Genomic DNA, 17385 nt, shown 5'->3' with positions numbered 1-17385 from the left:
CCTTTATGAAATGTAGAATTATTTTACTTGTTTGAGAAACAAATGTGGACCGAAATCTCACACATTCAATTTGTGTTTTTACAGAGGACAACTATGGGACGGATGGGAAGGTTAACCTGCCAAATTTCACAGAGGATGTTGACTGGAAAGGACTGGAAGATTTGTACCGCGTAAATGAAAGCTTGTATGGCTACAGAAACAACTACAGGCTTAGTCCGGATGACTGGGCTAATTACTTGAAGGATGTAGATAGAATTTTTGCACTGCTGAACAGTATCCCTAAAAAAAATACAGCAAATACAACTGTGGTTGAACGAATATCTGGGCCTTCTGATACGACAACTCTAGTGGAAATGTCCTCTGCTGATTCTGAAGACGAATTTAGTGGTGTAGTTGCAGAAGAAAGGGAACCTAAAATAGAGTCCAACTTTGGTATCTTGAATTTGAGCACAGTGATATTTAATCACAAGAAAAAACTTGAATTAAATAATGATATTCATGGGAGAAAAAAAACTAACCAGTCACACTGGGTCAAGAATAAAACTGAAAAATTGAAAGACCATGTAAATTTAGATACTTATGAAATGGATTTCAGTGGTAATGGGTTCATGGAACTAGAATCCAAACATTCTTTAAATATTCAGACTATAAGTTATCTCCCAACAGAATCCCAACAGCATCTCAGTCATGCAAGTGAAGATATTTTTAAAGATCAGATCTACCTTCCCATTGACTCCATAACTCAACAGAAAGGCAAGGTCTCAGCGGCAGGTCAGGTATACGATTACGAAGATCAAGAAAGCACAGAAGTCAGATCTACAAAAATGTCTCCAGATGAGAGTAACACAAACTTTAATGTAGAAGGCAGTGCCTGAACCCTGGTTTATTATGACTAAGCTACACGCATGACAACACAAAAAACAGCGCTCAACAATTTGTGGCACTTGACATTCCAGATTTGGTATTCGTAACCGTTTTTATTTTTATCGGATCATAATTCGCAGATGGTTTTGCCCGTATCTTGTTGTTACCTACATCACCGCATCACAAAGTTTTACTTTTATACCATGTTGTTAACACGTTTCTTTTTTAATTTTCTGTTCACCATTTGGGCTCATATTTTTTTGTCTTTAAAGATCACAAATTTATCTTATGTCCCCACTAAATATTTGTGTTTTATATTTTATTTTCTAACCACTGGAATTTCTTAATTAAACTAATTTTTGCACTTTTTAAGCTTTTCGAGCTTGCTCACAAAGTTTATACCTTTATTTTTATCTTTGCATCCTGAGGAGTTGAGCATAGAAAACAAATAAATTCTGTGCCAAAAAATGTGCCTTTAAAAGATTGCATTCAAAATTTGCAAATACCTCATGATATATGTACAACAAGAGAGTAACTGATGGGAATCGATATAGACTGCCCATAACAGTCTAATACAAGGCACATTGTATAAAACAAAAACAGTACTTGCAGGTAAAGAGTTAACTGATCTTAAAAAGCATATTCACTGTTTACCTCAAAAGTCTTGTTTTACCATTTTTTTTTAAATTATAGAATGGTTTTTGGATTCCTGATGAGACATAAGAACCTTCTTCTTATCACATTCGATCCATGGAGTAACCAATATTATTCTTCTCTAAGCAGTCCTTACATGGTCTATGTACATATAATAAAAGTTACTTGTTGCTGTGCCTGTCATTTACATGATGACGGTCCAAACATATTTATGGTGATGAAAGTACTTTTCTCCTTTTGTAAATAGATTTCAGATCATAGGTTTTGTGTGTTTTTTTTTTTTTTTTTTTAATCATGTATAGTATCTGTTATACTTTTATAGAACAACTCGGGCTTCAGGAAAGTCACGAAGCAACATTTCTTCAAATAAAAAGGTGCTTTAATTTTACGAACTGAAACTTTCTTTAAATCGTTTTCGTTTGATTAGCGCAGTTGTATGTCTTTTATCCTTCATTATTGGGCAAATGTACATTATCCAAAAAGTGGAAACATTTAATTTTCATAAGGCAGAAGCCTGTCCATATTAGGTTGTGGGGACATTAAGCCAAAACATGGCTTAAAAAAACTTTAGAGACATGACAAAAGTTATGATAAGTTGGGGTCTGGATGATAAGTTGGGGTCTGGGTGACCCCCACCCACTACTAAATGCTTACATGCTTCCCTCCCTGTCTTCCTCGTCACTACAGTAGATGGGCTCTGTAGACTTTGTAGCACTTAGCATAGTACTTCTCACTGCACATACTAGCCAGACCCTAACCGATCTAAACTTTTGCCATGTCTATATGACACATCAAAAGTTTTTACATCAAACTAAAAAATTAAGACAACGATGTAAACCACATTTTATCTTCAGAATTGAAAAATCAAACCAGTGCCCTTGAAAGGAACCTGTCACTTTAAATGCAGTCCAGTCTGCAGGTTTCATCTTACCAAGCTGGAGGAGCTGAGCAGATTGATACACAGTATTATGGGGAACCCGGATAACTTGTCATTTATTTCTGTCAACCTCTACTGATACTGTGCTAAGTAGTCAAGTAGGGAGTACACTAATTGCTCTCTGCAAACACACTGAGTAGGACCTCCCACATGACTATATAGCCCTTAATAAATGAATAATACCCTGAATAAATGACAAGTTATCCTAAAACTTTACCCACAAAACTGCTCTAAAACCTGTTACCCACATACTAAATTGCAATTTCAATGCTACAGGTTCTCTTTAACCAGTTAGGTTGCATAGAGCGCAGTCCTTAAGTACTCCACAGAGGAGTGAGGATATTTCATACAGTAAACACTTGTGATGCCTGATGACTGACCATAATTTAATAACATGTGAAAGGCTAAGGAAATCCTGAAAACATGACCTGTTGTTGGTGCCTGGGAAACACTGATGTAGAGTCTGGGATAAAATCACTGTGGCCAGCATTTATCATTGTAGATGTACGTGAAGCATTTTTCTACACCTTTTTTGTGTGCTGGTAATGTGTAGAAGCACCAAATTTATTAAATTGTTACAGAGCATTTGATAAATGTTGTGCAGGTCACATTTTCTGAACGTTCTCTCTTCACGTACACCGTAAAGCTAAGCTAAGTCTAGGCTGGTGTAGTTTTAAAGACTTTTCAGTAACATCGTTCATAAGGTTGAAAAAAGACCAGAGTCCATCAAGTTCAACCTATAACTCTAATGAGTCTCTGAGTTGATCCAGAGGAAGGTAAAAAACCCTCATACTAGAGGTAAAAATTCCTTCCCAACCCCAAATATGAAAGTCGGAATAAATCCCTGGATCAACGTTCTGTCCCTATAAATCTAGTATCCATAACCAGCAATGTTCTTACTCTACAAAAATGCATCCAGACCCCGTTTAAATTCTTTGCGCCTTTTCACAAAAAAGGCATATTCATAAAACCCTTTCATATCATGTGTATTGCCAAAATCAGTGGATTGCAACTCAAAATCAGCAGAAATGTGTAAACCAAAAGGGGCAAAATAAGGTGCAAATAAACCCTGCTTGTGCCTTTTTTGCAGCTTTTCTAGACATCTTCGAAGGCACCTTTTCTAGAGACAATGATAAATGTTGGCCTATAAGCTTTTTCAGTCAGAAGGGATTTGATTGGAACCACATATTCCCAAAATAAATGCCCCTCAAATTAGTTTTCTTTTTAACCAGTAGCTTTGTAGGTATCTGGGGTCCATGCAATGATACAGCCAATAATTGCATAACCAGTTTTCGCAACTTGCGCGCAATGAGGCAGTCAGATTAGCTTTTGTATCTTGTACTCGTGCAGCCTATGAGTGACTCAGCAGAGAAGGGCTAGAAGAAAGGGCTGGTTCCAGGTGTACGTGAGTCACATAGGGCTTTCTGTCTACCCCACCCTTGGCATGACAAGTGTAGAGTAGGCTCACTGTGCGCCCTGGCATTTGCCTGGTGTTGATGCTTTGGGAGCAGCCAGACAGCATTACCAGTAAGGTGTGACACGACATACCAAAATAACCACAACTCTCATAGTCTTTAAATATGAAAAATAGATGCAATATAAAAAAAACAAGCCAAGGACATAGTGAACTTTTAAAAGGGTGTTTTGGGAATTGAAGATTCTATAAAGTACTCCCTGACCTGATGAATCTGTCAAAGATGCATAAATATATTTTTCTGACTTTTTTTATTTGTTTTGGCTTCTGAATCTCCCTTTACAGTTTCTAAATATTTCTGCAGTCCTGAATTCCTCCATGAACATTTCCCAGAATGCAAATTATTCGTAGTGCCTGATATTGTAGTGCCTACCCAGTACATCTAATAACTAACACTATAACCAACCTATTACACCATAGCAACTCCACCCACTACAAACTCTGTCCAGCCCCCTCAGGTTTCCTACAATGGACGCGTCAACATAACCGATGTCTTGTACATGGGTAATCTCTAGGAAAGTTTCTTACAGCACACATGGTTCATATAGTATGCATATGCACAAGGGGAAATAGCTCCTGCACCTGCCAGTGTAATATCCATGGTTCTGATTTGTGCATTGTTTAGGGGTGTTGACAAATTATGTGATGGCTGAACAGGATCTGATTAAACACATCGCCAAAAGAGAGGAGCAAGCCTCAAATGATTTATGTTAGGAAAAGCGGATCCAAGAAGATATGGTTAAGAAGATGAAGTGCAGAACCAATATTTAACGGATATCTGATTTAAAAAAATACTCCCCTACCTTGGTCCCCCACAGTTCCTGGTCCCACGACTTCCAGTCCCCATTGCTTCTCAACACTTTTTGCTAATTTAGAGAGAAGATATTGTGATAAGCTCGGCTTACCCAGCCAATGACTGTCCGCAGCGGTGTCCCGGTGATTAGCTGAGTGGGCAGGTCCTGCTAAGACATCTCCTCTTGAACGGTGGTAAACACCAGGGCACTGGAAAGCCCTGGACTGGGAGCTGCGATGTAGGTGAGTATTGTGTATTTTATTTATTTTTTTTAACGCCCCAAGCAAAATATAAAAAAATTGGATCCCAGAACTCTCCTTTACATTTGATTTAAATTAGATTAATTTAAACCAAAAACATTAGTCCTGGAAACCCTTTTAACTGCTAGCACAGGTATCTGGAAGGTGGAGAGGAGTTCTGTGAGCAGGAGCAAGTAAAGAACATAAATTGGATACTTTACAGGAAGTTTACAGTTTTGTACCCTCTATCGATTATTGCAGCCTTTGTACTGTGGGAATCTATTCAAGATTTTGCTATGGTAATGTTACATCCATGGCAAATACATGCTCCTTGAAGCGTAGATCAAGTCACAATATACAACAGTCAATACCACTTAAAAGAAGCACTCCAGGAAAAACCGATACACTTATGCTCAGGACCTAATAGGATGGGTCGCAAATCATAGATTAAAATAACACAGAAGATCATACACCGCCCCTGACCTAGGTGCATCAGTCTTTCCTGTAGTATTCCTTCAATATGTCAATGCTATAAATCATTAAAAGGTGTTATTATGCATTACACTTGAATATCAAATTTGGTAGTTTGAACACCAACATAAGCCTAGATTCCTGGATGTGTTCTTTTCAGCCATACACCGGAGTGTATACTACAGAAAGGAGATAAATACATCTTTCCTTTATAATGTTCCCTCCTTTCAGATCTGCTGGCTTCAAAACTCTTCAAAAAACTCACTTTGGTCCCTGTTCCCAAGTTGTGCGGGGGCAATGTACTTGTCACAGTGTCTTTCTCCTCAGCAGCATGTGTCCTCTGCAGTAAAAAAAAAAAAACCTCTGGTGTGCCAAAATAAATATTTTCTCAGACATAGGCTCTCATTTACTATTTTCCATCTTATTTTCCCTTTTCATAGTAAATTTCTTTTAAGTTTTTCCTCATATTTATGTTTTTTGTACCTGTCAAGAAACTATAAAAAATCTGAATCTGAAAAGGCACCAAAAAACAGGGTTAACAATTTCATAAATAAATCAGTTTATGAAGAAAATTTTAACCACGCCCACTGTTTAGAAAATTAATGACGAGTGGAAAAACAGGGAAATTTGGCGCAGCTCAGCAACGTCTACTTGACACTCTGAGCATAATATAGGGCTGACAGATTCCCTTTTAAAAGTCCATGGAAACAGATCCAGGTTATGAGGAAAACAGGGCCCAACAAGTCTTTTTCAGAGAAGCTGTCATGCAGCAAAGCCCTAGCAACCAAGGTGTTTTTAGATCATCGAGGACTTTAGCTCACAGTGGAACTGACAATTGTTTATCTATCTACCCTATTTTGCAAATACATTTAGGTGGAGAACCTCTTTAAAGAGGACCTAAGGCCCAAACTACTCACAGCTTGGGAGCTCCCCTCTTACTATCAGGGAGTCTATAGCATGTCCTTTGTTGTGTCCGATGCAGTAGGTTGGGAGCACCATCTTTTGCGGCAAGTCCAGAGCAGTGAGTCAGGAGCATCGTCTTCTTTGGTGGATGTTCAGTCTTCAGCAGCATATCTTCAGAAGGAGCAAGCTATGTTTCTTCAGTGGCGGGGATTCCACACTCTTACATGTGGTCTACAAGGTGAAAATGGTCAAATCCACCAAATTCAGCCAGTTTGGCCTACTGTTGGCCTCCTGACTCTCCCTTGACCCTATTATTGTTCTAAAAGAAATAAAATTCCAGCCGAGCTGTCTGGCAGTAGCCTAACCCTCCTCTCTCCATAGAAAACACATGAACATTCAATCATGCCAAATGTTTGTGTATGAGGATCGGAGAGATAGCAGTTCGCTGAACAAACATTTGGCAGACAGCTATTGAAAGTGCATGGCCACCTAATCAAAATGCACCTCTAAAGAGGATTATGTATATTCACAGCATTCTAGCTCCAAAGACTTCAATGCAGTAAGTAGCCATCTCTCCATTAAGTCTCCATGTACTGGCTATCTCTCGTTTAGAGTAGGGGTCATGGGATCTTTGATCTCAACTGCACACTTCAAATATTTTTTTTAAGCCTGGAAATAACCTGTTTCATAGAATAGTCAAACATTAATAGTAAGTCAATAATCCATCAATTCACAAAGCAAAACAAGGAATGACACCAGTAAAATGCACAGTATGAACATTTCTTCTTTATTACATCATAATATATCAAGTATCGAAAGGTTTGTAAACAACATTTTCAGAAAGATTGAATTGAACAAACCAGTTTGAAATTTCCCAAAAAATAATTTCAAGGTCATCATAGAAATAAATATCAAGTAAAACAAACCTAACTTAGGTACAAACCAGATTTGCATGACTCTTGTACTACAAGTGAAACACATCTATACACATTCTTGTGCCATACTCAATGTGGTAATACTTGTCTTCCTTCATCTGGGATTAAGCATCAACACATTACTTTATATAGATCTGCAATCAGAAAAATGGTATTTCATACCGAAGAGGAGACGCACTGGCTATTCTACACTGTCCTTGGATAAAGCACCAACACACATCCATCCATTCTAGTGAAGTCAAATCGCAAAACCAGCGTTTTCATGACTAGCATTAGCAGACATTAACTGAGCCATTTCTATATGTACAATTTTCCCAAAATGTTCTTCAGAACTGTTGTCCATGACTCAGAGGGATTCTCTGGGACATGGAAAATTGATGGCCTATTCTTAGGACCCCCACCTAAGGGTTAAAGTCTCTAAGAACTCCTTAAAGGGCTACTCGGCCAGAAAACATCTGCTGGGGACCCCCGTGATTTCCACTGCGGCACCCCAGTCATCTGATGCACTGAGCGAACTCCACTCCACGCTGGATGACTGGAGTCTACAGCCACCACGGCCCCTCCATTTATATCTATGGGAGGAGGCGTGACGACTACGTACTAGCCGTCATGCCTCCTCCAAGCTTGTTCCATGTCAGCTGCTGCCGGCCCAGAGATCGCGGGGGTCCCCAGCGGCAGGACCCCCATGATCAATTATCTTATCCCCTATGCTTTGGATAGGAGATAAGATGTTTTCTGGTGGAGTACCCCTTTAAGTTCTTCCTTTTTACATTATTACTGAGAAAGTTGCTTTTGCAGAGGTATTTGACACAGAATATTGTCAGTGTTCATTGTTTCTTGTAAAGTACTATACATATAGTACTAGTAATTCTATAGTATTCTATCAGGAAACTGACCATTGAACTAAGTAAGCACCTCCATTAAGTTTGATCATTTGTTACATTTTTTTACCTTTGTTTGCAAAAAAAAAAAAAGTTAAAAGTCAATTAATAAATAAAAACAATTAGGCTATACATGTGACATGAAATAGAGAAAGAAAGGAAAAGGTTAACAGGTCATGTCATGTGACAGCATGGTGTCCAATGATTAGGTATGGTACAGACCACTGTCCACTTACCCCAGCACTCTAGTTCTATCCCAGAATGCTAGCTGCTAACCTTTTATTTCATATTACATATATTCTAGTCATTAAATAACGAAGATATAAAACACAAATACTCCAGCCTATGTTATCTATATATATAAAACTCAATGTGTGTGTGTGTGTGTGTGCGCATGTATGTATGTTCCAGCATCACGTTCAAACCACTAAAGATATTAACATGAAACTTGGCACACATGTTACTTATATGTCAATAACAAACATAGGATAGGTAATTTAACTCTTACTCACCCCCATTTGCAAGAGTTGGGTTTTTTATTTAAAGTCCCATACAGGTCTATGGGAAATATATGATACTGCATAACTTCCAAGCAGCTGGAAATATTTCGATAATACTTTTTTACATATTACTTATATGTCAAATAAAAATATATAATAGTTAAATTAACCACTAAACCTGCCCCATATGTAAAGGATGGGGTTTTTGTTTCAAGTCCCATGCAAGTATATAGGACTTCTGGTGCCTTACTCCACAAGCTCCGCTCTACATTTCCTGGTGAATGTGTCAGTCCGGCTGGTAAGCCACACCCTCCCTGCATGCCATGTCCCCCCTCAAAAAGACATGTCCACATTTTAAGCCACACCCCTTTTATTTTTAGCTTACAATATCTTTACCACAACGCAGCCCCACCTGAGGATGGGATATGAGGATTAGAAATGAGGATTAGCTATGGGGATGGGATATGAGGATGGGAGGTCAGGATATGTAGACGGGATATGGGGTCAAGATATAAGAACAAAATATGAGGGCAGGATTTTAGGTCGGAATATGAGGAGGGGATATGGGGTCAGGATTTAGGGAAGGTATATGAGGACAAAAGCTTCCTCCTTTGTTGCTTTTCCTCCCCCACAAGGATAATGTAGGAAAAACTGGGCAGCGCCGGGTACTCAGCCAGTAATAACTACAGCACTACGGAGTCCTCTTCAACTGAATAGACTAGAAATGTCCACAGTAATAACACATAAAAAAACGGTTGTAAATAAATAGTGTTTTAGAGATATGTTAATTTTTTCGTATGTCGTACTAGAAGATATGGACTTAATAGATGGGAAGAGCCCTGCTTAGGACTCCACTGAGATAGAACAGGGACATGCTGCAAAATACATCTCAGACTCAAAGATATCATGTATTAAAAGGTCGCTCATCCTTGTATGTAATTTGTGCTATGTGACCCTGCACACTAACATAAAGGGGTTGTCCAGACAAAACATTCTTTTTAAAATTTGGTCAGGGAGGGGGTTAGTAAAAAACACAAAAAGAAAAACCCAAGACTTTCTTTCTTCCCTGAAAAACCCCTTTAGGTTAACAATTTTATAAAGTTTTGCCATAAAGGTTATACATGCCATTCAATCCAATAGATGGCACCAGAGATCACACCTCTTCTTTCTTTAAAAGAAAGCTACTTTGCATATTTTTTCTCTTCCAAAATTCCAGTGGATCAAGTATGGCCTATCCACACACCTTTATGGCCTCTCCTCAAAAAGAATCTTTACACTATTGGTCTCACACACGTTATAATGGCTCAGACCCTTGACTGATGTCACAAATGACCACCTACCGCTGTGCATGCCCAACTCCATTTTCATTTAAAATAATGGGATTGCCATTCATAATTAAAAGGAGTACTCTTTAATGTTTTCAAATCAAACATTTTTTATCCTACAAAGTACCCCTATAAATTTAGGGCATATGCATTCCATAAGTTTCTATCTATTTTAGAAAATTCATTACACAGTTTTCTAATAAAATCCACATCTAATCTCATTTTCAGTGGGGGTTCTACTTCCCAGACCCCCCCCCCCCATCGATGTGACCCTTACAAAAATCTAATAAGAAAACCCCTATTGCATATTATGGTATTATTATTGGTATTTGCATCCAGTGTATAATGAAACTGCCTTATGACAAATAAATATTCCAGTCATACTTCTATAGTCATCTATGGGACAGATAGTTTTTTTTTATGTTGCCCTTATATTGAGATTTTGTTCTATTGCACCTTTTTTTTTTTTTTTTTTTTACATAGTCTTAGCATATCATTTAAATCTATAGGCAAACATCTGGATATTTTTTTGCTTATGTAGGATATCATTATACCTGTAGATCTATATCTATATTAAAGTCTAAATCTATCAGTGTCTAAATTGTTTATATATAAAAAAAATTGCTTGTGCTTAACACTGGAACATGAGAAATACTATGGAATAATACAAGCTGATAAACCTACGTCTTATTCAAGGATACAATGGTTTCATTCTCATTGGTAAATGAGTGCAATACATTTATATTCATGCAACATTCCAAAGTAACCATGCTTGTTGGTAACCATAATGTTGTTAGGAGTACATGATAAACTGCATATTATTGCACTGGTTGTGATTTGTTCAGTCATAAGCAGCAATGTTAATATACACTATTAAACTACCGTAGGAAAAGTTAGGAGAAGAACCATACAATATATAATTTTCGGTAAATTGGGGAGCCTGTAAATTTCACAGAAGCATAAATGTAAGGGCAATTTTTATAAAATATTAAGTTTAATACTGATTCTTGTAGCCAGGAACAACCTGTCCCCTTTCCTTTCAGTCACAGCCAGATAATAGCTATTGTAGGTGGAAATGCTCAAAAATGATGAATAGCCATGTGTCGGCACTGCAAGTAGATGACGGTAGTTTTCTACCGTGTCTGAGCACAAGTTGCTTAATATAGAATTAAGTACATTTTATTATATTAAGGGAATGCATTAAAGGGATTTTAAAATATAAAAACATGCATCTTTTAGCCATACATGATATTTCTGCTTAGCCCAGTTCAAGCAGCAATACCGAATTCGGAACACTCTTGCCAATAGGGTGGTTTTGAAGGATACTTTTTTTTCAATAATATTTAACACCTACAACTTTAATATATAATAATTTATTATTGCATAATGCTATCATATAAGCTTTGGTGGTATAAAAACATTGTTATAAAACTTATTAGGCCTTAGGTATCAATTTTCTGATATCCACAAATGTTTGTGCTAGTCTTTTGGAAATGTTTCTGTGTTTTTATGCCATGCTAACCATTTAAAAGGAAAAATGTGTATGGGGCTTAGTGGGGAGGGGCGCAATCTTATGTGGTCTGATGCATTTATTAAGATTTTCGACAGGAATTTGCATAAATAAAAAATATGAGGGGAAGGGGTTTAGCAGTCCTGTGTATGGGGAGGTCTAGAGTCCTGTATGAGATGTGTATGGGAAGGGCGGGGGTCCTCTGTATGAGATGTGTATGGGGAGGTTGGGAGTCCGGTGTATGAGATATGTATGGGAAGGTCTGGAGTCCAGTGTGTATGAGATGTGTATCGGGAGGGCGGATGTTTTGTGTATGACATGAGTATGGGAAGGTCTGGAGAGTCCTGTGTATGAGATGTGTATGTGAAGGTCTGGAGTCCAGTGTGAATGAGATGTGTATGGGAAGGTCTGGAGTCCAGTGTGAATGAGATGTGTATGGGAAGGTCTGGAGTCCAGTGTGAATGAGATGTGTATGGGAAGGTCTGGAGTCCAGTGTGTATGAGATGTGTATGGGTAGGTCTGGAGAGTCCTGTGTATGAGATGTGTATGTGAAGGTCTGGAGTCCAGTGTGAATGAGATGTGTATGGGAAGGTCTGGAGTCCAGTGTGAATGAGATGTGTATGGGAAGGTCTGGAGTCCAGTGTGAATGAGATGTGTATGGGAAGGTCTGGAGTCCAGTGTGTATGAGATGTGTATGGGTAGGTCTGGAGTTCTGTGTGTATCAGATGTGTATGGGTAGGTCTGGAGTCCTGTGTATGAAATGTGTATGGGTAGGTCTGGAGTCCTGTGTATGAGATGTGTATGAGAAGGTCTGGAGTCCAGTGTGTATTAGATGTTTATGGGAAGGTCTGGAGTTCAGTGTATATGAGATGTGTATGGGTAGGTCTGGAGTCTAGTGTGTATGAGATGTGTATGGGAAGGTCTGGAGTCCTGTGTATGAGATGTGTATGGGAAGGTCTGGAATCCTGTGTATGAGATGTGTATGGGAAGGTCAAGAGTCCTTTAGATGGGCAGATGCCAAATATGAGATCAGATCTAGTGGCCTTAAAATGGTCCAATTGCTGTAAGTACAAATGGTCTCTAGAATGTTTGTGTGACTTTCACTTACATCATTGTTGGCTGCATCTGCCCTTAGTTAGACTGTGTGGCCTACAAACGATCATTTTTAGGCCATCACAATCCAAGTCAAGGAAAATAAATCATCCCATCACTGGGTCCTTTACATGAGCCAATAATTGGCTGATAACTAATTACTGTCCCAAGTAATTGTTCCCTAATGTATATGGGGAGGTGCTTTGTTGGACTAGCCATGGCTTGCCTTGCACAGTTAAGCTCCACTGAAATCTGGAGATACTTTACATGCAGAATACATATCTGTAGTTTTACAGGAGAGATCTGGGCTCTACATGGCAACAATTTACATAACAATACTGCTCTACCTATATTCACATGAACTAATCATACTCAAAGGGTAACATTTTATCTTATCTACTAAACACTTATTATTTAAAGTCTTCTGTTTGACAGCCAGATTATGTCAAAAGTTGCTTTAAAGTAAAAAAGGGCAGGATTAAAAATTTTTAGCTAGAGGTTTTCCTACCATGTAAACATCAGCCATAGTGGTTTAGCAGCTACGGCCATAGGAGGGGGTGGGAGAAGAAGGAGAAGACTGCACGTTGGCTGTGCAGTATAGCTGCTGGAAGAGGACAAGTAGTTACACAACACGCACAAAGGACGCTGATTCTCCCCAGAACAACCAGGAGGCTCAAACTAAGGAGAACAGGCTGGATTCCACCCCTGGATGAAGCAGCACTCAAGAAAAAAACACAACCTATACCACCTAAACTATAAAACGGATGGGAACCAAGATGAGTACAAAAAATGTAACGTATAAAAGTAACCTAGTGGAATAAGGGTTAGGCCTAGACTACATGGCATAATCAAAATGCAATGAGTTGAACAACTAAAAGTTGAAACTGACAGCAACTTAGCCATGATATACCAGTATGGGAAACCTCATGTGTGCCCCCGTCACCTCAGTGATCTTGGTCTGAGAAGACAGCACTTTGCTGGTTAGTCTTGCCCTCAAGCTCCATGCAAGCATAGACTGCTTTCCGACATCCAGTGCAACAAGTATAGATAGGCCTGGATAATAGGCGCATGACATAATAGGTGATAACAGCTTCTTCACTGACTTTCATACAAATCGATAGCATACTAGTCCACTCCATACAGTGTGGAAACTAATGTGCATAGCCTTAGGATATTTTTTCTGAACATGTTTTTATACGGTTCAGATGCAAATTGTCATCCCAAGTTTTGTTTCATTGTCTGAATTGAGTGAGATATTAGGACTTATAAACACATTCACAGAAATAAGATATTTCCTACTGCTAAATCCACAAAATAAACCTTTATATCTCACTACAAAAACAACCAAAACAAAAGCTCTTTATATACAACAGGACAAAAAAAAACAGGAATAGCTTTAACAAACCGGCTTCAAGTACTAACTAGACTAGACCAATCAAAAGCTAACTGTACAAATAAAACACTCTATGGTCTATGGTAACGTATCAATGCTCATTGATAAACATCTGTTGTTTAATATCACTGTGCTAGGTAGGTAGCTTTAGTATGGCTTGCAAGTGTTTCTCCTGGCTTGTTAGGTTTTCTGCCATGTGATCAATGCAATTCTTCACAAAGTAGTTGCATAGTTTAGGCGGATTTCGTTGTGCTTTAAAGCATACCTCACAGTAAAGTTTATATCAGATAAAAAGTAACCTTTACTTACAGATAAGTTCACAAGCATTCTGTTCACCCAAAAAACAAAAACTAGGGGATGCACAAGTAATATAGGGGGCTGAAGATCTTTACTCCAACCTAAGTTTTTGATTTTGAGTAGAATTCTCCTTCAAAGGAGTACTCTATCCCTAGACATCTTATCTCCTATCCAAAGGATAGGGGATAAGATGTCTGATCGTGGGGGTCCCACCACTGGGGACTCGTGATCTCCCTGCTGCACCCGGTGTTCGTTTAGAGCTTTGGGTGCAGCGCCAGAGGCTTGTGATGTCATGGCCTCGCCCCGCTCATGATGCTACGACCACGCCCCCTCAATGCAAGTCTATGTCACAGTCACATCCCCTTCCATAGACTTGCATTGAGGGGGCATGGCCGTGACGTCATGAGCAGGGCGTGACTGTGATGTCACAAGCCTCCGTCCCGCATCATCAATCATCCGGCACAGAGCGAAGTTCGCTCTGTGCACCGGATGTCTGGGGTGCCGCAGCTGAGATTGTGGGACCACTGCGATCAGACATCTTATCCTCTATTCTTTGGATAGGGGATAAGATGTCTAGGAGCGGAGTACCCCTTTAAGCAATTTAAGGTTCTTCATCCTTATATAGATGGATGAACTATCATGCTGGTGGCCCTATGGAGACTTGTAGTTCCAGAACTACATGAAAGGATGGAATACAGAATGATTAGTATTTATTAAATGTGCCCTGATCATACATGAAGAATCATTCTAAAATGTTCATACAAATATGAAGCAGCACACCTAGAAATCCTATATGCTCTCTATTGCTTCCCTACAGCTGCACTGTAGAGTTCTGTAATGAATATACAGCCCTGCTCATGGATGTTCCAGAGATTATTTTTGATTGAAAGCAGTAGTTGAGACCAGCTACTGACATCTTGGCCATAGGAAAATCCTCCAAGCAGAAAGCTAGATTGCTTGAAAGCAGATATGGAGCAACTATGGATTCCTACATGTAAACGATTACTTAGTTAGTGAGGTTGAAAAAAACACACGTCTATCAAGTTTAATAAAGATCCATTAAAAAATACTTTTTATAATAACCTTTAACAGGTTGGTCTTCTAAGGCTTGCCTTACACATAGGATAGTTGTTGGTTGAAGCTATTCCTTATATCCACTGCCGAATTTTCATGTATTCAAAACAGGGAAAGGGTAATAAGTTTCTGCTTATCTCCCTTGAGAACAAAAGGATTGAGTATATAATCCCACATATTAGATGTCAGCCATACGCATAAGATGTGGCCGGTCAGTTCCATTGAATTGTCAGGTTCAACTGACATTCATCTAATCTGTAAGGCCACCTTGAAGGGGTATCCTCAGGATAGGGGATATGAGACTGCTGGGACCCCAAGATGTAGTGAACAGGGATCCAAGTCTTGTGTCGGGATGAAGCAGTGGTCAATGGAGCAGGGCCATGCCATTCATTTCTAAGAGAGCTACTGGAGATAGCCGGGTGCAGTGCTTGGCTATCTTACACAGCTTGATTTTGATAGGAGATTTAGCCCCCCATTTTCGAGATTGCAGGGGGTCCCACCAGTTGGATCACCCTGTGATCACACAATCCCTATCTAGAGGATACGGATGAATTTTAATGGTGGGACGCATCCTTTATGGAGCAGTGTAAATGGGAATGAAAAGACAGCTAGCAGCACTACTATGGGGACCTGGGAAAGACAAGTCCTAACCCTAGTTTTTTCAGCCCTTTTGCTACAGGGTGCTCATAACCTGTGCAACACTCCCTTTTCCATAGGTACAGTTTTTTCTTAGCTACAAGACAGAAGGGAATTGTCCCAATGGTTTTGGAAGGAAAACAAACAAAAAGCCCCTCTGTCCTTGGAAACCATAAAAATGTTTCCTATGGGCTCCGTGTCTTTTATGTTCACCACTGCCTCATAAGCAGATTCCCAAGAACATCTAGGTGTGCTGCTTTCAGCATTATTTATTCAATATTATTTCCTCAGCCAAATCTGTGGCAGAAGTAAAGCATTAGGGCTTAGAGCAAAGATACATCACTAACAATTAATAAAAAAAAACATAAATAGAATGGCGTGGGTAAATAACAGTTGAGGTAACCAGCCCTCAATAACCCTGTAGCTGTAGATTAAAATGTGATAACATTGATCTCATATGCACACAGTTCAGTAAAAGGCACGTGTTGCACAAGGCGCCATATTAAATTCAGCCAACAGTGACTTCGTTTATCCCGTTTCGTTGTCAGCTGGGGTGTCTTCTTGAGAATTCTCTAAGGATGAATTTATTGCTTCCAGGAAAGGCCCAGGGTAGGTTTGTGCTAAGTGTTGGATTCCTTTGTCCATGTTCCTCTCTTCGTTGGTGTCCTCCTTGGCGCCGAAAGCAGGACAGGATCTGGTTCGTGCATAATTTGGCTCTGCTCTAGCGTTGCCGACCATCTCACTGACCGTGCTTATTGGGGACGCCCGCCACCTTCGTCTCTGCAACTGATCTTCTTTGTGTTTTATGGAATACCAAGCCAAAAATATAAAAATGAATCCTAAGAATTTCAGACCAGCTGCCAGTCCAAAATAAACAAAACGAAATGATGTCACGTTGTATTCCCAGCAAGATCCTTGTACGCCACAGTCCTGTTGCCAAAGCATGCAAGTAGTATCAATAACAGCCCCGAAGTAGATTGGCGTAGGAATGTAAGCTGCAACAACAAAGAAACATTGGAACATTTAGAAATCTGCATCTTTTCACACAATAAATGACTTGCTAAACTGATGTGCGCTGCCAATGTAATCAGAATGATATGTGCGGCTACTTACACGGTTCTATATTTTATACCTAAGGAGCCATATGGTTATAATATTTATGAATATTGTAATTCAATAAGAAAAACTGTTTTTCATTTAGGTCAGATCCAAAAAGCTGGTACATTGCTAAAGTGTGTCCATGACTGCATAACTCAAATTTCTGAAAGTTTCTCAGAATCTGGTTTACTGTCAGGGGGAGCAAGGGTGTCCCTAAGCTCTGCCTGAGGCAAAAAGTTAAGCTGTGCGCCCCCACATTTTCGATTTCCATTGGGAAAAATGGCCCTGTCCAATCACATTCCATGCAAG

The 17385-nt window shown here is 39.2% G+C and overlaps 2 protein-coding genes across 7 annotated transcripts in view; one reads left to right on the top strand and one right to left on the bottom strand.

Annotated features, from left to right (window-relative positions):
- The window catches only part of SULF1 (sulfatase 1), a 142230-nt gene extending 141128 nt beyond the window's left edge, over positions 1-1102 (top strand). Inside the window, exon 21 of one of the 2 annotated variants that reach the window (XM_056522117.1) lies at positions 85-1102. In XM_056522117.1, the coding sequence (XP_056378092.1) occupies positions 85-875 (791 nt within the window). In that variant the 3' untranslated portion in view covers positions 876-1102. The remainder of the gene's footprint in view (positions 1-84) is intronic. The other variant, XM_056522118.1, reaches the window with a different exon arrangement.
- An 11153-nt stretch (positions 1103-12255) lies between these two features.
- The window catches only part of SLCO5A1 (solute carrier organic anion transporter family member 5A1), a 264961-nt gene continuing 259831 nt past the window's right edge, over positions 12256-17385 (bottom strand). For all 5 annotated transcript variants that reach the window (XM_056522114.1, XM_056522115.1, XM_056522116.1 and 2 more), the window contains one exon: positions 12256-16973. In XM_056522114.1, coding sequence (XP_056378089.1) covers positions 16507-16973 — 467 coding nt within the window. In that variant the 3' untranslated portion in view covers positions 12256-16506. The remainder of the gene's footprint in view (positions 16974-17385) is intronic.

Source organism: Hyla sarda, chromosome 5 (genome assembly GCF_029499605.1).
Source record: "Hyla sarda isolate aHylSar1 chromosome 5, aHylSar1.hap1, whole genome shotgun sequence".
In the NCBI taxonomy this organism is placed as follows: domain Eukaryota; kingdom Metazoa; phylum Chordata; class Amphibia; order Anura; family Hylidae; genus Hyla; species Hyla sarda.
The sequence above is the reverse complement of the archived record's forward strand: the minus strand, read 5'-3'. Positions and strand labels throughout refer to the sequence as shown.